Raw genomic sequence first — 25087 nt, 5'->3', positions numbered from 1 at the left:
ATGGCGTTTACATATTTAAAATATTTTTTTTTTTTTTTTGCTAGAAAATTACTTAGAACCCCCAAACATTAAATATATTTTTTCTAACATCTTAGAGAATAAAATGGCGGTCGTTGCAATACTTTTTTTTTTTTTTACACCATATTTGTGCAGCGATCTTACAAGTGCATCTTTTTTGGAATAAATTCACCTTTTTGAATAAAAAAAAAAGAAAAATAAGACAACAGTAAAGTTATACTAATTGTTTTTTGTTATATTGTGAAAGATAATGTAAAATGATACCCCACAAAAATTGCACCCGCTCCTGGAATGGCGTCAAACTTTTACCCTTAAAAAAAATCTCCATAGGCGACGTAAAATTCTACAGGTTGCATGTTTTGCATTGCAGAGGAGTTCTAGAGCTAGAATTATTGCTCTCGCTCTACCGATCGTGGGCGATACCTCACATGTGTGGTTTGACCACCGGTTCCATACGCGGGTGCTGATCATGTATGCGTTCGCTTCTGCGTGCGAGCTTGGCGGGACGGGCGCATTTAAAGCATTATTTTACCTTTTCTTTTTACACTGTTTAAAAAAAAAATGGATCACTTTTATTCCTATTACAAGGAATATAAACATCCCTTGTAATAGAAAAAAAAACGTGACAGGTCCTCTTAAATATGAGATGGGGAGGGGGGTCAAAAAGTCCTCAGATCTCATATTTACACTAAAATGCAATGAAAAAAAAATTTTTTTTAAATAAAAATAAAAACAAAAACTGTAATTTTAAAAAAAATTGTCCCTTTAAGAGCAATGGGCGGGAGTGACGTTTTGATGTCGCTTCCGTCCGTATGGAGACGGGTGGGTGGCCATCTTCCCCTCACTCATATCCATACTGAGCCATCGACAGGGCACCTACGCCGGTAAGCAGCGGAGGGCACCGGATCGCGGCGGGAGGGGGAGAGCCCCTCTCCCGCCTCCGATAAAAGTGATCTTGCGGTGAACCCGCCGCAGGGACCATTTTTATCTTGGTGCAGACCTCCCACTGAAGAAGGGGTTGCCGGGGTTATGGCAGCAAGCTGCTGCCATAACAACTTTATCCTCCTTCCAACAGCCACCGTAAAACTGCGGCGGGCGGTCCGTAAGTGGTTAAGTTGGCAGCTGGTAAATTTAGGGAGGTAGAGGCAGAGCGGGCACAAAGCTGACACAAACACAGCAGAATGTGGAAGCTTCCAGGAGTATTAACTCCTCAGTGCAAACTGTCTTGTTTCTTCCTCCATGGAACTAGCTATGCAGCCAATGCCTTTCATCTCATTTTACAACACTTACTTTTGAAAGATCTCCATGAGGCGTCCGTCTCTACTGAACCAAACCCCCTCCCCAATTCTGGTCCGGGGATGCATAGTGTGTGCAAGGGGGTGCATTGAGACTACATGTCCCATGATTCCATGCACACAGCACCAGAGTGGGAACATAATGCCAAGGAACCTAGCCACAGCGTGCATGCATGTCCTAAGCAAGGCACCCTAGCAGGTACATAAGAACCTCTGCCACATGGTCCATGTGCACCCAAAGCAAGGCACCCGAGTGTGCACGATAAAAAAGACCCGGGACCCCACTCCGAATGTACATACTAAGCAAGGCACCCATGCAAGTACAATAATAAAGTGCCATAAGTACAGCAACCAAGTAGGCACATAATAAGGACCCTGACCACACTAAGCATTCTCACATGGAAACCTAGAAAAGTGACATCAGAAAAAAGCCAGAGTAATCCATCGGATTTGCCCACCCCCCCCCCCCCCCCCCCCCCCACACTTTTTTTTTTTTTTTTTTTTTTTTTTTTACAGTATAGATGTATGTTTGTCCCAAGCATGTTTGAAGACACTTACTGTTATATGTCTCACTACAACAGCTGTAATTGAATTCCAGTCATCAACCACCCTTTCAGAAAAACACTTTCCAAGATAAGTTTTGAAATTTCCTCAAGTTAGGTGGAGGTCATGTCTCCGTGTTCTCGATTTTGGTTTCATGTTGAAACAACTGCCTTCCTGAACCTTATTCACCCGCCTTGATGTATTCAAAAGGTTTCAATCATGTCTCCCCTTTCCTGTCTTTCCTCCGGACCGTACATATTAACTTCCTGACGTCCCTCTTGATATGTTTAATTCCCCAGACTTTACGCCATTTTTGTTTCCCTGTCTCTGGACTTGTTCCATCAATATCCTTATGTAAGGGAGGTCTCCAGAACTGAACACAATATTCTAAACCAAGTCTCACTAAAGATCTATATAAAGGAATCAGGACCTCCTTCCTCCTGCTGGTGATTTCTCTAGTGATATGTAAAGATCTATATAGAAGAATCAGGACCTCCTTCCTCCTGCCGGTGACCCCTCTAGTGATATAAAGATCTATATAGAGGAATCAGGACCCCCTTCCTCCTGCCGGTGACCCCCTCTAGTGATATAAAGATCTATATAGAGGAATCAGGACCTCCTTCCTCCTGCTGTGACCCCTCTAGTGATATAAAGATCTATATAGAGGATCAGGACCTCCTTCCCCCTGTTGGTGACCCCTCTAGTGATATAAAGATCTATATAGAGGAGTCAGGACCTCCTTCCCCCTGCTGGTGACCCCTCTAGTGATATAAAGATCTATATAGAGGAGTCAGGACCTCCTTCCTCCTGCTGGTGATCCCTCTAGTGATATCCAGATCTATATAGAGGAATCAGGACCTCCTTCCTCCTGCTGGTGACCCTCTAGTGATATAAAGATCTATATAGAAGAATCAGGACCTCCTTCCTCCTGCCGGTGACCCCTATAGTGATATAAAGATCTATATAGAGGAATCAGGACCTCCTTCCTCCTGCTGGTGACCCCTCTAGTGATATAAAGATCTATATAGAGGAATCAGGACCTCCTTCCCCTGCTGGTGACCCCTCTAGTGATATAAAGATCTATATAGAGGAGTCAGGACCTCCTTCCCCCTGCTGGTGACCCCTCTAGTGATATAAAGATCTATAATAGAGGAGTCAGGACCTCCTTCCTCCTGCTGGTGATCCCTCTAGTGATATCCAGATCTATATAGAGGAATCAGGACCTCCTTCCTCCTGCTGGTGACCCCTCTAGTGATATAAAGATCTATATAGAAGAATCAGGACCTCCTTCCTCCTGCCGGTGACCCCTATAGTGATATAAAGATCTATATAGAGGAATCAGGACCTCCTTCCTCCTGCTGGTGACCCCCTCTAGTGATATAAAGATCTATATAGAGGAATCAGGACCTCCTTCCTCCTGCCGGTGACCCCCTCTAGTGATATAAAGATCTATATAGAGGAATCAGGACCTCCTTCCTCCTGCTGGTGACCCCTCTAGTGATATAAAGATCTATATAGAGGAATCAGGACCTCCTTCCCCCTGCTGGTGACCCCTCTAGTGATATAAAGATCTATATAGAGGAGTCAGGACCTCCTTCCCCCTGCTGGTGACCCCTCTAGTGATATAAAGATCTATATAGAGGAGTCAGGACCTCCTTCCTCCTGCTGGTGATCCCTCTAGTGATATCCAGATCTATATAGAGGAATCAGGACCTCCTTCCTCCTGCTGGTGACCCCTCTAGTGATATAAAGATCTATATAGAAGAATCAGGACCTCCTTCCTCCTGCCGGTGACCCCTATAGTGATATAAAGATCTATATAGAGGAATCAGGACCTCCTTCCTCCTGCTGGTGACCCCTCTAGTGATATAAAGATCTATATAGAGGTATCAGAACCTCCTTCCACCTGCTGGTGACCCCTCTAGTGATATAAAGATCTATATAGAGGAATCAGAACCTCCTTCCTCCCACTGGTGACCCCTCTAGTGATCTAAAGATCTATATAGAGGAATCAGAACCTCCTTCCTCCCACTGGTGACCCCTCTAGTGATCTAAAGATCTATATAGAGGAATCAGGACCTCCTTCCTCCTGCGGTGACCCCCTCTAGTGATATAAAGATCTATATAGAGGAATCAGAACCTCCTTCTCTCCTGCTGGTGACCCCTCTAGTGATATAAAGATCTATATAGAGGAATCAGGACCTCCTTCCTCCCGCCGGTGACCCCTATAGTGATATAAAGATCTATATAGAGGAATCAGGACCTCCTTCCTCCCACTGGTGACCCCTCTAGTGATATAAAGATCTATATAGAGGAATCAGAACATCCTTCCTCCTGTAGGTGATCCCTCTAGTGATATAAAGATCTATATAGAGGAATCAGAACCTCCTTCCTCCCACTGGTGACCCCTCTAGTGATCTAAAGATCTATATAGAGGAATCGGGACCTCCTTCCTCCCACTGGTGACCCCTCTAGTGATATAAAGATCTATATAGAGGAATCAGGACCTCCTTCCTCCTGCTGGAGACCCCTCTAGTGATATAAAGATCTATATAGAGGAATCAGGACCTCCTTCCTCCTGCCGGTGACCCCTCTAGTGATATAAAGATCTATATAGAGGAATCAGAACCTCCTTCCTCCCACTGGTGACCCCTCTAGTGATATAAAGATCTATATAGAGGAATCAGGACCTCCTTCCTCCTGCTGGAGACCCCTCTAGTGATATAAAGATCTATATAGAGGGATCAGGACCTCCTTCCTCCTGCTGGTGACCCCTCTAGTGATATAAAGATCTATATAGAGGAATCAGGACCTCCTTCCTCCACTGGTGACCCCTCTAGTGATATAAATATCTATATAGAGGAATCAGGACCTCCTTCCTCCTGCTGGAGACCCCTCTAGTGATATAAAGATCTATATAGAGGGATCAGGACCTCCTTCCTCCTGCTGGTGACCCCTCTAGTGATATAAAGATCTATATAGAGGAATCAGGACCTCCTTCCTCCCACTGGTGACCCCTCTAGTGATATAAATATCTATATAGAGGAATCAGGACCTCCTTCCTCCTGCTGGTGACCCCTCTAGTGATATAAAGATCTATATAGAGGAATCAGGACCTCCTTCCTGCCACTGGTGACACCTCTAGTGATATAAAGATCTATATAGAGGAATCAGGACCTCCTTCCTCCTGCTGGTGACCCCTCTAGTGATATAAAGATCTATATAGAGGAATCAGGACCTCCTTCCTGCCACTGGTGACCCCTCTAGTGATATAAAGATCTATATAGAGGAATCAGGACCTCCTTCCTCACTGCCGGTGACCCCTCTAGTGATATAAAGATCTATATAGAGGAATCAGGACCTCCTTCCTCCTGCTGGTGACCCCTCTAGTGATATAAAGATCTATATAGAGGAATCAGGACCTCCTTCCTCCCGCTGGTGACCCCTCTAGTGATATAAAGATCTATATAGAGGAATCAGGACCTCCTTCCTCCTGCCGGTGACCCTCTAGTGATATAAAGATCTATATAGAGGAATCAGAACCTCCTTCCTCCTGCTGGTGACCCCTCTAGTGATATAAAGATCTATATAGAGGAATCAGGACCTCCTTCCTCCCGCCGGTGACCCCTCTAGTGATATAAAGATCTATATAGAGGAATCAGGACCTCCTTCCTCCTGCTGGTGACCCCTCTAGTGATATAAAGATCTATATAGAGGAATCAGGACCTCCTTCCTCCCGCTGGTGACCCCTCTAGTGATATAAAGATCTATATAGAGGAATCAGGACCTCCTTCCTCCCGCTGGTGACCCCTCTAGTGATATAAAGATCTATATAGAGGAATCAGGACCTCCTTCCTCCCACTGGTGACCCCTCTAGTGATATAAAGATCTATATAGAGGAATCAGGACCTCCTTCCTCCCACTGGTGACCCCTCTAGTGATATAAATATCTATATAGAGGAATCAGGACCTCCTTCCTGCCACTGGTGACACCTCTAGTGATATAAAGATCTATATAGAGGAATCAGGACCTCCTTCCTCCTGCTGGTGACCCCTCTAGTGATATAAAGATCTATATAGAGGAATCAGGACCTCCTTCCTCCTGCTGGTGACCCCTCTAGTGATATAAAGATCTATATAGAGGAATCAGGACCTCCTTCCTCCCGCTGGTGACCCCTCTAGTGATATAAAGATCTATATAGAGGAATCAGGACCTCCTTCCTCCTGGCTGGTGACCCCTCTAGTGATATAAAGATCTATATAGAGGAATCAGGACCTCCTCCTCCTGCCGGTGACCCCCTCTAGTGATATAAAGATCTATATAGAGGAATCGGGACCTCCTTCCTGCCACTGGTGACCCCTCTAGTGATATAAAGATCTATATAGAGGAATCAGGACCTCCTTCCTGCCACTGGTGACACCTCTAGTGATATAAAGATCTATATAGAGGAATCAGGACCTCCTTCCTCCTGCTGGTGACCCCTCTAGTGATATAAAGATCTATATAGAGGAATCAGGACCTCCTTCCTGCCACTGGTGACCCCTCTAGTGATATAAAGATCTATATAGAGGAATCAGGACCTCCCTTCCTCCTGCCGGTGACCCCTCTAGTGATATAAAGATCTATATAGAGGAATCAGGACCTCCTTCCTCCTGCTGGTGACCCCTCTAGTGATATAAAGATCTATATAGAGGAATCAGGACCTCCTTCCTCCCGCTGGTGACCCCTCTAGTGATATAAAGATCTATATAGAGGAATCAGGACCTCCTTCCTCCTGCTGGTGACCCCTCTAGTGATATAAAGATCTATATAGAGGAATCAGGACCTCCTTCCTCCTGCCGGTGACCCCTCTAGTGATATAAAGATCTATATAGAGGAATCAGAACCTCCTTCCTCCTGCTGGTGACCCCTCTAGTGATATAAAGATCTATATAGAGGAATCAGGACCTCCTTCCTCCTGCTGGTGACCCCTCTAGTGATATAAAGATCTATATAGAGGAATCAGGACCTCCTTCCTCCCGCTGGTGACCCCTCTAGTGATATAAAGATCTATATAGAGGAATCAGGACCTCCTTCCTCCTGCTGGTGACCCCTCTAGTGATATAAAGATCTATATAGAGGAATCAGGACCTCCTTCCTCCTGCCGGTGACCCCCTCTAGTGATATAAAGATCTATATAGAGAATCGGGACCTCCTTCCTGCCACTGGTGACCCCTCTAGTGATATAAAGATCTATATAGAGGAATCAGGACCTCCTTCCTGCCACTGGTGACACCTCTAGTGATATAAAGATCTATATAGAGGAATCAGGACCTCCTTCCTCCTGCTGGTGACCCCTCTAGTGATATAAAGATCTATATAGAGGAATCAGGACCTCCTTCCTGCCACTGGTGACCCCTCTAGTGATATAAAGATCTATATAGAGGAATCAGGACCTCCCTTCCTCCTGCCGGTGACCCCTCTAGTGATATAAAGATCTATATAGAGGAATCAGGACCTCCTTCCTCCTGCTGGTGACCCCTCTAGTGATATAAAGATCTATATAGAGGAATCAGGACCTCCTTCCTCCCGCTGGTGACCCCTCTAGTGATATAAAAGATCTATATAGAGGAATCAGGACCTCCTTCCTCCTGCTGGTGACCCTCTAGTGATATAAGATCTATATAGAGGAATCAGGACCTCCTTCCTCCTGCCGGTGACCCCTCTAGTGATATAAAGATCTATATAGAGGAATCAGAACCTCCTTCCACCTGCTGGTGATTTCTCTAGTGATATAAAGATCTATATAGAGGAATCAGGACCTCCTTCCTCCCGCCGGTGACCCCTCTAGTGATATAAAGATCTATATAGAGGAATCAGGACCTCCTTCCTCCTGCTGGTGACCCCTCTAGTGATATAAAGATCTATATAGAGGAATCAGGACCTCCTTCCTCCTGCCGGTGACCCCTCTAGTGATATAAAGATCTATATAGAGGAATCAGGACCTCCTTCCTCCCGCTGGTGACCCCTCTAGTGATATAAAGATCTATATAGAGGAATCAGGACCTCCTTCCTCCTGCTGGTGACCCCTCTAGTGATATAAAGATCTATATAGAGGAATCAGGACCTCCTTCCTCCTGCCGGTGACCCTCTAGTGATATAAAGATCTATATAGAGGAATCAGGACCTCCTTCCTGCCACTGGTGACACCTCTAGTGATATAAAGATCTATATAGAGGAATCAGGACCTCCTTCCTCCTGCTGGTGACCCCTCTAGTGATATAAAGATCTATATAGAGGAATCAGGACCTCCTTCCTGCCACTGGTGACCCCTCTAGTGATATAAAGATCTATATAGAGGAATCAGGACCTCCTTCCTCCTGCCGGTGACCCCTCTAGTGATATAAAGATCTATATAGGAGGAATCAGGACCTCCTTCCTCCTGCTGGTGACCCCTCTAGTGATATAAAGATCTATATAGAGGAATCAGGACCTCCTTCCTCCTGCTGGTGACCCCTCTAGTGATATAAAGATCTATATAGAGGAATCAGGACCTCCTTCCTCCCGCTGGTGACCCCTCTAGTGATATAAAGATCTATATAGAGGAATCAGGACCTCCTTCCTCCTGCTGGTGACCCCTCTAGTGATATAAAGATCTATATAGAGGAATCAGGACCTCCTTCCTCCTGCTGGTGACCCCTCTAGTGATATAAAGATCTATATAGAGGAATCAGGACCTCCTTCCTGCCACTGGTGACACCTCTAGTGATATAAAGATCTATATAGAGGAATCAGGACCTCCTTCCTCCAGCCGGTGACCCCTCTAGTGATATAAAGATCTATATAGAGGAATCAGGACCTCCTTCCTCCTGCTGGTGACCCCTCTAGTGATATAAAGATCTATATAGAGGAATCAGGACCTCTTTCCTCCTGCTGGTGACCCCTCTAGTGATATAAAGATCTATATAGAGGAATCAGGACCTCCTTCCTGCCACTGGTGACACCTCTAGTGATATAAAGATCTATATAGAGGAATCAGGACCTCCTTCCTCCTGCTGGTGACCCCTCTAGTGATATAAAGATCTATATAGAGGAATCAGGACCTCCTTCCTCCTGTAGGTGACCCCTCTAGTGATATAAATATCTATATAGAGGAATCAGGACCTCCTTCCTCCTGCTGGTGACCCCTCTAGTGATATAAAGATCTATATAGAGGAATCAGAACCGCCTTCCTCCTGCTGGTGACCCCTCTAGTGATATAAAGATCTATATAGAGTAGGGCAGTGAAAATTAAAGATTAATTCCTCGATTAATCGTTAATTTTTTTGACCGATCAAAATTCTTTTGACCGGTACTCACCTCTCCACTGACTTCCCGGGTCTTCAGGGAGTTCCGCCGGAGATCCGGTGATGTCACCAGACTCCTCCCCGCTTCCCCAAGTGCCTCCGTCTGCTAACAAAGGGAAGGGGGGAGGAGTCCGGTGACTTTGAAGTTTCTGATTAAACGTAACATGTACAGGGAGGAGCTATGCATGACGTTACCCGCTGCTGCCCGTTGGAACTAACACGATTGTCGGCTTTACATGCTGTGTTTTTATCATCTTTATGTGAGTAGTTTGTGTTTGAACACAAAAATTTATTCTTATACTTAAGCGGTGAGCACTTTGATCTTTTCTTTCTACCCATGACCTGAGATTGTGAGAGAAGTTTATGGTCCGTGTTAACCCTTTGGTTCCCGCTTGCATTACCACCTGTTTGCACAGGGGTCCATGCCATAAGATGTGAGTGATTCGTTAGACCGGAAGTGGAGGGATCGTCACGCTACTGTGGGAAAAAAAGGACTTAGGTCAGTGCTACAGTTCGAATTTAAAACGTTTGTGTGAACTGCGAAGTCAAGTCATGGATTGTGGAAACTAACTAGTGTCAGGTGATTGTATATAGTGTATACCACATTTACCACTGACTAATGCAGAGTTGCAATGCAAGGAGATCAGCTAAAAGTAGTTGGATCTGTATGTGCGTTATAATTAATCAAAATTAGTCGATTAAAAAAAAAAATAGATTAATCGAACACAAAATTTTTAATCAGTAACAGCCCTAATATAGAGGAATCAGGACCTCCTTCCTCCTGCTGGTGACCCCTCCAGTGATATAAAGATCTATATAGAGGAATCAGGACCTCCTTCCTCCCGCTGGGGATTCCTCTGGTGTTGCACTCTAGAATTATATTCGCTTTCCCCACTGTCTGGTCGCACAGTTTGCTTATTTTGAGATCATCTGATACAAGTACCCCAAATCATCTTCTTTTGTGCTAACCAACACTGTACTCTCAATGTTGTATCTCCCCTAAGCAAAGCTCCAGAGAAGGCACATGATAGAAACCCATCTGTAAGCAGGACCATGGTTTTAATGAACGCACCCAATCTAGTTACGTACATACAGTGGTGTGAAAAAGTGTTTGCCCCCTTCCTCATTTCCTGTTGCTTTGCATGTTTGTCACACTTAAGTGTTTCGGAACATCAAACCAATTTAAACAATAGTCAAGGACAACACAAGTAAACACAAAATGCAATTTGTAAATGAAGGTGTTTATTATTAAAGGTGAAAAAAAATCCAAACCATCATGGCCTAGTGTGAAAAAGTGATTGCCCCCCTTGTTAAAACATACTATAACTGTGGTTGTCCACACCTGAGTTCAATTTCTCTAGCCACACCCAGGCCTGATTATTGCCACACCTGTTCACAATCAAGGCATCACTTAAATAGGAGCTGCTTGACACAGTAAGGTCCACCAGAAGATCCTTAAAAGCTACACATCATGCCGAGACCCAAAGACATTCAGGAACAATTGAGAAAGAAAGTAATTGAGATCTATCAGTCTGGAAAGGGTTATAAAGCCATTTCCAAAGCTTTGGGAATCCAGCGAACCACAGTGAGAGCCATTATCCACAAATGGCGAAGACATGGAACAGTGGTGAACCTTCCCAGGAGTGGCCGGCCGCCCAAAATTACCCCAAGAGCGCAGCGACGACTCATCCAAGAGGTCACAAAAGACCCCACAACAACGTCCAAGGAACTGCAGGCCTCACTTGCCTCAGTTAAGGTCAGCGTTCATGCCTCCACCATCAGGAAAAGACTGGGCAAAAATGGCCTGCATGGCAGAGTTCCAAGGAGAAAACCACTGCTGAGCAAAAAACATCAAAGCTCGTCTCAATTTCTCCACAACACATCTTGATGATCCCCAAGACTTTTGGGACAACATTCTGTGGAGCGATGAGACAAAAGTGGAACTCTTTGGAAGGTGTGTGTCCAAGTATATCTGGCGTAGAAGGAACACTGCATTTCAGAAAAAGAACATTATACCAACAGTAAAATATGGTGGTGGTAGTGTGATGGTCTGGGGCTGTTTTGCTGCTTCAGGACCTGGAAGACTTGCCGTGATAAAAGGAACTATGAATTCTGCTGTCTACCAAGAGATCCTGAAGGAGAATGTCCGACCATCTGTTCGTGTACTCAAGCTGAAACGAACCTGGGTTCTGCAGCAGGACAATGATCCTAAACACACCAGCAAGTCCACCACCGAATGGCTGAAGAAAAACAAAATGAAGACTTTGGAGTGGCCTAGCCAAAGTCCTGACCTGAATCCTATTGAGATGTTGTGGTATGACCTTAAAAAGGCCGTTCATGCTCGAAAACCCTCTAATGTAACTGAATTAGGACAATTCTGCAAAGATGAGTGGGCCAAAATTCCTCCTGTAAAAGCCTCATTGCACGTTATCGCAAACGCTTGGTTGCAGTTGTTGCTGCTAAGGGTGGCCCAACCAGTTATTAGGTTTAGGGGGCAATCACTTTTTCACACAGGGCCATGATGGTTTGGATTTTTTTTCACCTTTAATAATAAACACCTTCATTTACAAATTGCATTTTGTGTTTACTTGTGTTGTCCTTGACTATTGTTTAAATTGGTTTGATGTTCCGAAACACTTAAGTGTGACAAACATGCAAAGGAACAGGAAATGAGGAAGGGGGCAAACACTTTTTCACACCACTGTACCTTCCTTCCATTTCCAATCAATACATGCCGTTGTCGGACACCACACAGCCTCTCCTCTGAAAGTGTCCCAGTCGGGGTCCTTATTAGTGCACATGTGCGCTGGGACCACCTTTATTGTTGTTGGGAGAGCAGTATGTAAGGCTAGAGACAGATACAAGTTCTGCTCTCATAAAAAATGAATGAGGCCCCCGGTGCACATATATTGGCAGCACTGCAATGATATAAAAACCTCCCTGAAGCTCTTCTCAATTCCGTTGAGCAGAAATCTGTCCCGGATCTTTACTGTAATGGCGGCGAGCGGTGGCGTCACAATCTCGCACTGCGAATTCATGCCCTAGTTTGGGGCAGCCCCCCTGGACTCTACAAACATGTTTTTATTGGTTGTAGAATTATTTTAGATATGGATGTGACACCTTCACACTCACCTTACAGACCAAGAATGAACTCCTGTTCCTGATCGTCACATTGGATGGTGTATTTGCCTCCATCATCTGATGTTACGTTGTCTATCGTGAGGTCTCCATATAGACTTAATGTAAGTCTATTATCATTATCAATGTTCAACAGCTCACCGTCCTTCTTCAAGGTGGTATTGCTAGAAATGATATTGGGGTGAAATGTGACGCTGCCGATGGGCTCCGGGAGACCTGCAGAGAGAAGACATATTTAATCTCAATGCTCTCGGCTGGGATGCGTTTTAAATTTATAAACCCAGCATCTTAGATCCTCCAGCTACACACTATTTTCATGTCATAATACAAAACCTACAAAGTAAACTTATCATTTCTCTCATGTCCCCCCTAATCAGGTTATGCAAAAAAACAAAAACAAAAAAAAAAACAAGAACTCTGTACAGACCTAAAGAAGTATCCCAGAATCCCCCCACCCTGTAAGCCCGGCTACAATCTGGAGTATCCAAATACTGACTTTTTGCAGGAAGTCAAGACTTCAGTCTGGCTCCACCCACTGGTCCAGCAATGTGAATGGGAGCCTCGCAGATCAATAGAGATGTGCAGAATGTGGAAAGGGCCAAGCTCAATTACTGGCATTCTTCTTATTGAAGAGTCTGGGGTGCTCAGGTAGGTACCTCTGCCGGTGGTGCATTTCATTGCTATTATCAGGTTATCCGTCTTGTAGTAAGAGACTGCCCCGGACGTAGCCAGCTGTGAGCAGTCCAGAGCTCCTATGCACTCCTCACACCTCATTATACCCAGGGCCGTCTTTAATATTGATTGGACTCTGGGCAAAAATTTCTTGGCGCCCCCCCATGCAATTATCACTCTCCACATGCTCTGAGACATACAATAAATAGCAGCTAGACTTAAAATCAATTTACTGTATCAAATCAGGCAGAAATTATGATTGGTTGCCAGCAGTCACAGTATATCATTACTGCTCACTGACTGGTTGCTAGAGGTTACAGACCAGATTACGGCTCACTTATTAGTTGCTAGAGGTTACAGACCAGATTACGGCTCACTGATTAGTTGCTAGAGATTATAGCACATCATCCCCTCACTGCAGGGGGGCATGATATACATATCAATGCTGCCTTTATTTACATATCAATGCCGGTTATTTACATGTAAACACAGGGTCTGCAGGTGAGTCATCTGTACACAATAGGGCAGAGCTGGGCAGCATTAGTATCAGCACTTCACACTGAGATATCGGGACACAGCACAGGACTAAAACTTTAAGGTACGAGGGAATTTAAACTAGGATAGTTGGAGAGTATGAAGCAGCTACTTTGGGCCCCACAACAATGACAGGGCCCAGGGCAGCTGCCCCTTTTGCCCTGCCTTAAAGACGGCCCTGATTATACCTGAGCGTTATACATGGTTTATAATAAGGTTGGAGACAGTAAGAGACAGGTCCACCGACTTCAACCTCCACGAATGTGTGGGATTTTTATTCTTTAACATTTCCCATAGCCCTGTATATTCTTCTTCCTGAAGAAGACATCTAAATGTTTATTGAAGTTGTCATCGCTCTCCGTACCACTTCCTGGGGGAGGGAGTTCCATGTTTTTACTGCTACAACAGTAAATAACCCTTTCCTCAATCTAAGGCAAACCCTCCTTTCTTCTCACCTCAAATTGAGGCCACATGTCCTCTTCTGGGACTTTAGAGAGTCCATAGCTTCTCAGTTACTGGAGTCACCTTTGATCTATTGTAACCATATTTCCACTTAAGCACCTCTTCTCCAGAGTGAATAGCTAATCTGTCATCGATCCCCACAGTGGTGTAGTGGTTAGCACTCTCACCTAGCAGTAAGAAGGGTCGTTGGTTCAAATCCCAACCACGACACTACCTGCCTGGAGTTTGCATGTTCTCTGGTTTCCTCCCACAATCCAAAGACATGCAGGTAGGTTAATTGGGTTCTGTCCAAAATTGGCCCTAGTATATGAATGGGGACGTTGGATTGTGGGCTCCATGAGGGTATGGACCGATGTGAGTGTGCAATGTACAGGGATAGGGGTAGACACTCCCTCAGGTTGAACTGGATGGACTAGTATCTCTACTCAACCTTACTAACTATGAAACTATGAAATCTGGCCCCCTCCATGCCCCACAACTCATTTTGTTGCCTTACGCTGAACTTTTTTTTTTTTTTTTATAATCAAGCACTAAGTTTATTGAACATTTGAAAAATCCAGATACAGTACATACAGACATATAACACAAAATGGAGACCGTCACTGTCGAGGGTTTGCCCCTAGTTCAAAAATATACACTGTGAGGAGCAGAATAGCATATCAATAACAATAACTCCCCCCCCCACCCGGACATAATCTTAGCGCACATATACCCCCCAGGCTCATATTCTGCCCAGTCCACACAGGCCAGTCTCGTCCCTGGTAGAGGCGGCGGGGCCCTGACCCAACCATCTGACACAAAACCCGGTGAGTGGACCCTACCATAGCCCCATGACGTGACCAGTCTAATCTATACATGTTTTCAAATTTTCCAACCACCTATCCCACACTTTATTGTATTTGGCAGGGCAACCGCGATGTCTATATACTAATTTTATACATGGCAATTTACTATTAATTTCTGTGATCCACAGTCGGACTGGGGGGAGGAGTCGGACTGGGGGGGGGGGGGGGGGAGGAGTCGAACTGGGGGGGGGGGGGGGAAGAGTCGGACTGGGGGGGGGGGGGAAGAGTCGGACTGGGGGGGGGGAAGAGTCGGACTGGGGGGGGGGGGGGAAGAGTCGGACTGGGGGGGGGGGGGGGGGGAGAGTCGGACTGGGGGGGGGGGAAGAGTCGGACTGGGGGGGGGGGGGAAGAGTCGGACTGGGGGGGGGGGGGGAAGAGTCGGACTGGGGGGGGGGGAAGAGTCGGACTGGGGAGGGGGGGGGAAGAGTCGGACTGGGGGGGGGGGGAAGAGTCGGACTGGGGGGGGGGGAAGAGTCGGACTGGGGGGGGGGGAAGAGTCGGACTGGGGGGGGGGGAAGAGTCGGACTGGGGGGGAAGAGTCGGACGCATCCAATATTTCGCTATCAGTTTCCTCGCAATAAATAGCGTTGAATGCAGGAAAGTTAACAGGCATGTATCAATATTAGTGTCCGGAAATATACCCGGTACACACACTTTTGGGTCCAGTTGGAGGGGTGAGCCCATTTGATCATGTAAGAAGTTGATTATCTGTGCCCAGTATGATTGGATCTCAGGGCACGCCCATATTAAGTGATAAAAAGTTCCAGTGGGACTAGGGCACATAGTGCACCCCGGGCTGTAACCAGATTGGAATTTCGCAAGCCTAGCAGGGGTAAGATGTGATTTATGGATTATGTACAATTGTGTAAGTCGATCGGGCAATTTCAATGATATCTGCTTAATATTCTCCAACATCTCGTCCCAATTGGACCCAAATCCTCCTCCCATCTGACCTTGGCTCTCTTAGAAATCTGTATCACCGCCCGAGCTCTTAATAATTTATACATATTTGAGATCAATTGAGCCGGGTTGTCACCCAATATCAAATCAATCAGGGTTAACGATTGAACGTTTGGGAGGCCTTCAGCAAACTGGGATCTGAGTGCGTGCCGCAGCTGCAGGTAACGGAACTGCATATAATGGGGCAGGTCAAATTCCGCCTGTAACGAGGAAAAAATCACGTACTCCAAGTGGAGACATAACTTGGTGCAAATATATAATACCCCTAGAGGCCGATAGTTCTACCTCAGGGATATGCAGTAGCTCCTGCAGCTGGGGGTTGCACCATAGGGGGGGTATGTGAGTGGTGGAAGTCAGCACCGACGAGCCCCAGCGCAAATTTCCATAACGCTGAACCATTTCTAACTTAATGTCTTTCCTGAGGATTGGATTGAGGACCAGAACCGATTTGCATATTCCCGGCGATGGTGAACCGGTGTTTTGTAAAGGGGTAGAATGATTGATATATCCCTGGAATGCATGTCCTTCTTACTGCATGAGAGTGGTCTGCTGGCTTTGTTAGCTGTGACTTGGCATTGCATGCTATATTGCCAAGTCTGATCTGAAAGCACCCTCAGAGCCTTCTCCATCAGAGTCTCCCAGTGAAGCCCAACCTAATGTGGATAATTTTACATTTCTCAATATTGAACCTCAACTAACGGTCGACCAACCCTCTATTGCAGGGCCCAACAAATTTGCTTAGAATCTAGGAGCTAGCCCAAAAAAGTTAGGAGCCAGTTTTTAAATCAGCTGCCCAGGGTGTCGAGCAATCGGTATTACTCACGCCTGGTTTCAAACATAAGGGGAACAAAAAAAAATATATATATAAGAAGGAAATTAAAACAAACAAAAAAAACAAAACATATTTGCATAATTTTTTAACACGTACCGTATTTATCAGCGTATACCACGCACCCCAAGTTTAGGAGGGAATTTTAAGGAAAAAAACTTTTAGGAGGGAAGTTTAAGGGGGGAAAAACAAAACAAACAAAAAACTTACATTTATATACCCATCAGTGTCATCTGCAGCCTTGTCCACCATTGCAGCCTTGTCCACCACTGCAGCCTTTTGCAGCCTTGTCCACCATTGCAGCCTTATGCAGTCTTGTCCACCATTGCAGCCTTATGCAGCCTTGTCCACCATTGCAGCCTTATGCAGCCTTGTCCACCATTGCAGTCTTGTCCCCCATTGCAGCCTTATGCAGTCTTGTCCCCCATTGCAGCCGTGTCTATTTTATTTGCCATTTGTATTTTATTTTTTTTAAATACCGCCGCCGAGATACAGAGCTGGATGTGTATCTCGGCGGCGTGCGGTAGTTCTCGGCGGGCCTTCGGCTCTTCTCGCCAGCTTTCGGCCGCCGAGAAGAGCCGAAGGCGGCCGAAAGCTGCCGAGAAGAGCCAAAAGCTGCAGAGAACGGCCGAAAGCCGCCGATAATGGCCGAAGGTCACCTTGAAGAGCCAAAGGCGGCTGAAAGCCGCCTAGAGGCTCAGAATTTCGGGGGGTCGGCGTATAACACGCATCCACGATTTTCCCCTGCTTTTAAGGGGAAAAAAAGTGCGTGTTATATGCCCATAAATACGGTAAGTAATTTTTCTCCTTCACCGATGTGCACTGATGAGGCTGCAATGATGTGTTGGCACTGATGGGCACTAATCATCAGTAACCCAATTATCTGTGTACATGTCCCCCATCACACTCCGCGTCCACTCACCGGCAGTAGGGAAAGGGCACCAGATCAAGCCCCTAACTACAACCCCAGCACCCAGCTGTCAGACGATATCGGAGGTGAGTGGGTAGTGAGATCAAGCAAGGGAAGCCCTCAGACAGAATTGGCATGCGAGTCGTGATTATCACAGCCCCATCCACCAGAGAATAACGCCGGTACCCACAAACAAGTGCTCGATCCGGCTCCAGCTAACAGCAGAGATTACTGGCCATTAAGAAGTGTAAAATTACCGCCCAGCCCGACCTCTTAGTCCACGCACCATTGGGGGGGGGGTTACCGAATCCAGTGCAGCCCAGGCGCCAGCTTGCAGATTCCTGGCGCCTGGGATTTGTCGAGTCCTGCCCTATTGTATTAAGGTCTTCCTGTAAGTGCCCGTTCACACAGGGGCGACGCGACTTGCAGCGCGTCTCACAGACGCGACCTGCACACGACTTCAGCGGCGACTTGCAAAATGACTTCTGTATAGAAGTCAATGCAAGTCGCCTGAAGTCGCCCCGAAAATACTACAGGAACCTTTTTCTAAGTCGGAGCGACTTGAGTCGCTCCTATTAGAACGGTTCCATAGTACAGAACGGAGCGCGACTTGTCAGGCGGCTAAGTCGCCTGACAAGTCGCGGTAGTGTGAACGGGCACTAATGATGCTCAAACCTGTGATGAGGTTATTTGCCAGCATAATTTGGCAACTTCAGAAAAACACTGAAATGGCGAAGTTGAGAGGAATTTACCAAGATTGGATCAGCCAAAATCTGGACAGCTGTTCAGGGCAGCCAATTAGCTTCTATCTTTTATTTTCAAAACGCTAAAAGAATCTGATTGGTTATCATGCAAGACTGCTCCAGATTCTGTTGGCTCCAGGTTTAACAAATCTTCCCCCCTTTATTCCAACCTCAATATCATGAGCAAATTAAACATCATTGGCACCAATAAAAGGACCCTGGGGCCCACCATTCACAGAATGAATCCTTTATTACTACTCTCTGGACCAGATTATGTAACCAGTTCCTTATCCATGTACACCTTTCATCTATTCCAACAGACGTTATTTTATAGATAAAACATTTATGGAGGTACAAAATCTACATAAACCACATATACTGGACTTCCACCAACCAATTCCTCACTTCCTTCATAGAATGATAACAGGTTGGTCTGACAAGAACGGTCTTTCCATGCTGGTGGTCACTTATGACACCTCTTATCACAGACACATTTCTATACAGAGTCCCTTATCATTCCTTCAAACATCTTACAAACTAATGATGTTAGGCTGACTGGTCTATAGTTTTTTTGAAAATTGGTACCACATCTATGGCAGATCAGTTGGTGATATTCTAGTCCGTCGAGTGTCTTTAAAAATTAGAAATAGCGGATTGAGATGGGGACAAGTAGGTAAGCATCTTTTTATATCTACTAATGCCAGGAAATCCCCCTGCTGGAGAGAAAGGTCACCACTGACTGCACTGATCACATCTAAGCCTTGTACACACGGTCGGAGAATCTGTCGGAAAGTGTCCTATCGGAGCGCGTCGACAGATAATCCGACTGTGTGTGGTATGCATCGGACTGATTCCGTCCGAATCTCCGTCGGACCCAATTTTCCAACATGTTGGAAATATTTCCCGACCAACTGGCCGGTCGGACCTAATCCGATCATGTGTAGAGCATTTTGATTGGACCAAGTGCCACGCATGCTCAGATCAAATTCCTACATCAAAGCTATTGGCTACTAGCCTGAATGTAGTCCCATCGTAACGAAATCACGTTCTGAATGATCGGATTTTTCGCCAACTTGGCCCAACCGTGTGTATGCAACAGTTTCGGACACAATCCATCGGACAAAATCCAACGGGAAAAATCCAACGGATTTGGTTGGCAAAATCTCCGACCGTGTGTACAGGGGCTAAGACATCTGCAACCATAATAATTTGATCAGCCTCTTGAGATCCAGGGTGGGGTTTCAGAACCATGAAAGTAGAAACCGCAAAACCTATCACTCTTTGGAACCAGAATGATCACTCCTTGAGATGAAAGGATTGAGAGCTTGCAGAAGGCAACTTTTTTGTGGATTCAAAGAAGCCTAACAAAAGGAAGAAATGCTCTAAAATTCCAGTTTGCAGCCATGTGTAAGTGGAGTGTGTCCTCTCATTGTAAAGAGAACTTGTTCCCTGGCTTAGAGGACTTTGAAATTCATGGTTTTTGTGGAACTGGAGGTTGTGCGTAGAAACCGAGGCCTAAAAATGGTGAAAGGAAGGGTTCTTTTAAGTATGTGCGGCAGGATTTTGAGCCTTAGAGCTTTAAGTGGTTACAGGAGTCTCCTAGTCATGGTGACCACCTGGAAATAAACATCCAAGGTGGGACCGAAAAAAAATGTTCCCCTCGTTTCTTGCAGGGCAATTCCAGTGACCAACACTTCAGCTATAAGATGCTGTGCATGTGTATAGAGAAGACCCCAAGATGTGAAAGTGTTGATGGATGGAGTTCAAAGCATCCACTCAGAAGCCAATTTGAGTATACTTTCTGCAACCTATAGTCCTACAATGCACTGCTGCAACCTGCGCTCTCACAGTACTGTTGTGTCCTGTAGTCCCACCGCTCTGTACTGTACTGTGTTGTGCGGCAATCTGTAGTCCCACCGCTCTGTACTGTACTGTGTTGTGCTGGGCGGCAATCTGTAGTCCCACCGCTCTGTACCGTACTGGGCGGCAATCTGTAGTCCCACCGCTCTGTACTGTGTTGTGCTGGGCAGCAATCTGTAGTCCCACACCTGAATCCGCTTTTCTCTGTGCTCACATGGTGACATCACCAACCATACTAAGCATAACTGCACAGAATTCAGCAGCATAGAGGAGGACATAACTCCTGCAGATCACGGTCCTCTGCAACTGTAACACCCCCCCCCCCCCCCGGTCTGCATTTAGTAGACTTTGGCAGCTATCTTCAGCCCTTGTCTGGTCCTCCACCAGGCCCTGCACTTTCTGCTTCCCAGCTTCTTCCTGGCAATAGCACGAGGTAAAAGGGGTGCACTGATGTGAGGGAGGGTGTTGGACTTTTGAATTCTTATGGTGGGTGGAAATCTTGATGTCCAAATGTAAAGGGGGGGGGGGGGTGCTCTGGACATTTATAGATACAACTGGCCACTGGCAACCAGATACAGTCCACAAGGAAATGGAATTCGGTACCCCTGCACTAGGGAGTCCAATCTTCACCCATCACAGATGTGGTAAATTCAGGTGATTGGACACGATTTGGAAAGGCCCACACCTGTCTATAGAAGGCCCCACAGGTACCAGAGCATAAACCAAGCCATGAAGTCCAAGGAATTGTCTGTAGACCTCCGAGACAGGATTGTATGGAGGCACAGATCGGGGGAAGGGCACAGAAACATTTCTGGCCCCAACGAACACACAGTGGCCTCCATCAACCATAAATGGAAGAAGTTTGTAACCACCAGGACTCTTCCTAGAGCAGGCCGCCCGGCCGAACTGAGCGATCGGGGGCCTTAGGGAGGCGACCAAGAACCGATGGGCACTCTGACAGAGCTCTAGCATTTCTCTGTGGAGAGGAGAGAATCTTCCAGAAGAACCACCATCTCTGCAGCACTCCACTAATCAGGCCTGTATGGTAGAGTGGCCAGATGGAAGACACTCCCAGGTAAAAGGCACATGACATCCCGCCTGGAGCTTGCCAAAAGGCACCTGAAGGACTCTCAGACCATGAGAAACAAAATTTAACTCTTTGGCCTGAATGGCAAGTGTCATGTCTGGAGCAAACCAGGCACCGCTCAACACCTGGCCAATACAATCCCTACAGTGAAGCATGGTGGTGCAGCATCATGCGGTGGGGATGTTTTTCAGTGGCAGGAACTGGGAGACTAGTCAGGATTGAGGGAAAGATGAATGCAGCAATGTATAGAGACATCCTTGATGAACATCTGCTCCACAGCGATCTGGACCTCAGACCGGGGTGAAGGCTCATCTTCCAACAGGACAACAACCCTAATCACACAGCCAAGATAACAGAAGTGGCCACGGCACAACTCTGAATGTCCTTGGGTGGCCCATCCAGAGCCCAGACTTGAACCCGACTAAACATCTCTGGAGAGACCTGAAAATGGCTGTGCACCGACACTCCCCATCCAACCTGATGGAGCTTGAGAGGTCCTGCAAAGAAGAATGGGAGAAACTGCCCAAAAATAGGAGTGCCGAGATTGTAGCATCATACTCCACAGAACTTGAGGCTGTAATTGGTGCCAAAGGAGCTTCACCAAAGTATTGAGCAAAGGCTGTGCTACTTATGTACATGGGAGGAGCCCCCGCTACTCGTGCACACGGGGAGGAGCCCCCGCTACTCGTGCACACGGGGAGGAGCCCCCGCTACTCGTGCACACGGGGAGGAGCCCCCGCTACTCGTGCACACGGGGAGGAGCCCCCGCTACTCGTGCACACGGGGAGGAGCCCGCGCTACTCGTGCACACGGGGAGGAGCCCGCGCTACTCGTGCACACGGGGAGGAGCCCGCGCTACTCGTGCACACGGGGAGGAGCCCGCGCTACTCGTGCACACGGGGAGGAGCCCGCGCTACTCGTGCACACGGGGAGGAGCCCGCGCTACTTGTGCACACGGGGAAGAGCCCGCGCTACTTGTGCACACGGGAGGAGCCTGCGCTACTTGTGTACATGGGAATTTTATTTTTTGAATACATTTGCAAAGATTTCAAACAAACTTCTTTCACGTTGTCATTATGGGGGATTGTTTGTAGAATTTCTTTGGAAAATAATACATTTAATCCATTTTGGAATAAGGCTGTAACATAACAAAATGTGGAAAAAGTGAAGCGGTATAAATACTTCCCAGGTGCACTGTACACTCCCATACAAGTTGGTATACTGACCTTTCTTAGTGAGGAGGGCCATTTCCACCTCTTCCAAATCCTCTTTTCTGTTAGTTGGGGATTCATTACCTTGATTGTTCGCTGAATCAAAAAACAAAAAGAAAAAGGATTTATATGCAGAAAATAAGATCACATCAGTCTCTATGGCCACAATGGACTTCACTGAGCAAATTACCAGAAGGAAGAACACCATCTGCCACACGGCATCCAATCCTTTCCTCATACAACCCTGTCTGGCACAGCTCTGCAGTGACCAAAAACAATGCAATGCCGGGTCCCCAATCACACCGGTTAGAGGGAATGGCTTCACTAACCAAAACTGCAGAGTTTATCCTCATAACATCACAGGAAGCACCTCCATGGTTAACAGAGGACAGAATTACAATTAGACTTGGGAAACTGAACATTAATAAATCACTGGGACCAGATGGCTTGCACCCGAGGGTACTTCGGGAACTCAGTCAAGTAATTGCCACACCATTGTTCCTATCAATATGCAAAATTTTATTGCATTTTTTTTTTTTTTATATATATTTAATTTTTAAATTGCAATTGTTTAGAATTTTTTGCTTATTTTTTTATTTTTTAACCACTTGAGACCCGCGCTATAGCCGAATGACGGCTACAGCGCGGATCTCCTTTTCCTGAGGGGCGCGCGCGGCGCGCTCTGTGATCGGCGAGTCTATGAGACTCGCCTGATCACCGATCCGTGCAAGGGGTCGATTCCGACCCCTTATCACGTGATCAGCTGTCAGCCAATGACAGCTGATCATGTGATATAACGGAGCCGGTAATCAGCTATTATTCCTCCTCGCGCTGACAGCCGATCACCGGCAACCATGATCGGGACATCAGTCCCGATCACGGCCAGCCCTGCCAGTACCCACCTGCCCCCTGCTTTGCCTGCCTGAATAAAAAATGTCAGTGCCACCCAGCAGTGCCCACAGTCTGCCTCAACAAAGGTGCTGCACCCCAGTGCCACATATCCGTGCCCATCAGTGCCGCCCATCAGTGCCACCTATCAGTGCCACCTATCAGAGCCACCTATCAGAGCCACCTATCAGAGCCACCTATCAGAGCCACCTATCAGAGCCACCTATCAGAGCCACCTATCAGAGCCACCTATCAGAGCCACCTATCAGAGCCCATCAGTCCCATCTATCAGTGGTACCTATCAGTGCCCCTTAGTGCCACCCATCCGTGCCATCTTATCTGTGCCCGTCTTTGCCCTCCAGTGCAGCCTATCAGTGCCCACCAGTGGAGCCTATCAGTGCCGCCTCATCAGCGCACTTCAATGAAGGAGAAAAATGACCTGTTTGCAAAATTTTATAACAAACTATTAAACATGATTTTTTTGCATCTTTTTTTGTTTGTTTAGCAAAAAATAAAAACTCCGAGCTGTAATTAAATACCACCAAAAGAAAGCTCTATTTGTGGGAAAAAAATGATAAAAATATCATTTGGGTACAGTGTTGTATGACCGCGCAATTGTCATTCAAAGTGCATCAGCGCTGAAAGCTGAAAATTGGTCTGGGACTGAGGGGGGTTTAAGTGCCCCCCTCATGTGTAAAAAAAATTTAACCACTTCACGCCCAGGCCAATTCTGACATTTCTCTCCTACATGTAAAATTCCTATTTTTTTTGCTAGAAAATGACATAGAACCCCCCAAACATTATATATGTTTTTTTTAGCAAAGGCCCTGGAGACTACAATGATGCTCGTTGCAACTTTATCTCGCACGGTATTTGCGCAGCAATTTTTCGAACACTTTTTTTCAGAAAAAAAAAAACAAAACAGTTTCATGCTTAAAAAAATAAATTAAAAAAAAATAATAATAATGTACATGAGGCCCTGCTGACACTGCTCATGTGTAATAATAAAAAAACAGTAAAGTTAGCCCAATTTTTTTGCATAATGTGAAAGAGGAGGATACGCCGAGTAAATAGATACCCAACATGTCACGCTTCAAAATTGCACACGCTCGCGGAATGGCGCCAAACTCTGGTATTTAAAAATCCCCATAGGCGACGCTTAAATTTTTTTTACTGGTTACATGTTTTGGGTTACAGAGGAGGTCTAGGGCTAGAATTATTGCTCTCGCTCTAACGTTCGCGGCGATACCTCAAATGTGTGGTTTGAACACCGTTTTCATATGTGGGTGGGACTTACCTATGCATTCGCTTCTGTGTGCGAGCTCACGGGGATAGGGGCGCTTGAAATTTTTTTTTTCCATTGTTAATTTTAGTAAAATTTTTAGTTTTACACTTAAAAAAAATAAATAAAAAAATAAATAAAAAAAAGTGATGACTTTTATTCCTATTACAAGGAATGTAAACATCCCTTGTAATAGGAATATGGCACGATCGGACATAATTACAGTGAAATATGGGGGGGTCAATAAGACCCCATATCTCACCTCTAGGCTGGGAAGAATAAACATAATAAAACAAAAAAAAACAAAGATCCTGGCTTCCTAGCCAGATCGGCGCCGTTAATTCGAATACAGAGGCCGGGCGTGACGTCATAACATCGCGCCCGGCCTCCGAACGATCATAGAGACTCCGGGGACGATCTGGTCCGCCGGAAATCTCTATGGTTACTTGCTGGGGCCGGCGGATCCTGTGACCGACTCACCGAT

The 25087-nt window shown here is 46.2% G+C and overlaps 1 protein-coding gene across 1 annotated transcript in view; it reads right to left on the bottom strand.

The window, feature by feature from the left end:
• LOC143981469 (uncharacterized) overlaps positions 1-25087 on the bottom strand; it is a 67886-nt gene that overhangs the window by 7268 nt on the left and 35531 nt on the right. Inside the window, exons 5-6 of the mRNA XM_077479349.1 lie at positions 22449-22529; positions 12315-12536 (exon numbers count right to left, since the gene is read on the bottom strand). Coding sequence (XP_077335475.1) covers positions 12316-12536; positions 22449-22529 — 302 coding nt within the window. The 3' untranslated portion in view covers position 12315. The remainder of the gene's footprint in view (positions 1-12314; positions 12537-22448; positions 22530-25087) is intronic.

Source organism: Lithobates pipiens, unplaced genomic scaffold (assembly GCF_037356315.1).
Source record: "Lithobates pipiens isolate NorthernLeopardFrog02 unplaced genomic scaffold, aLitPip1_a1.2 Scaffold_16, whole genome shotgun sequence".
In the NCBI taxonomy this organism is placed as follows: domain Eukaryota; kingdom Metazoa; phylum Chordata; class Amphibia; order Anura; family Ranidae; genus Lithobates; species Lithobates pipiens.
The sequence above is the reverse complement of the archived record's forward strand: the minus strand, read 5'-3'. Positions and strand labels throughout refer to the sequence as shown.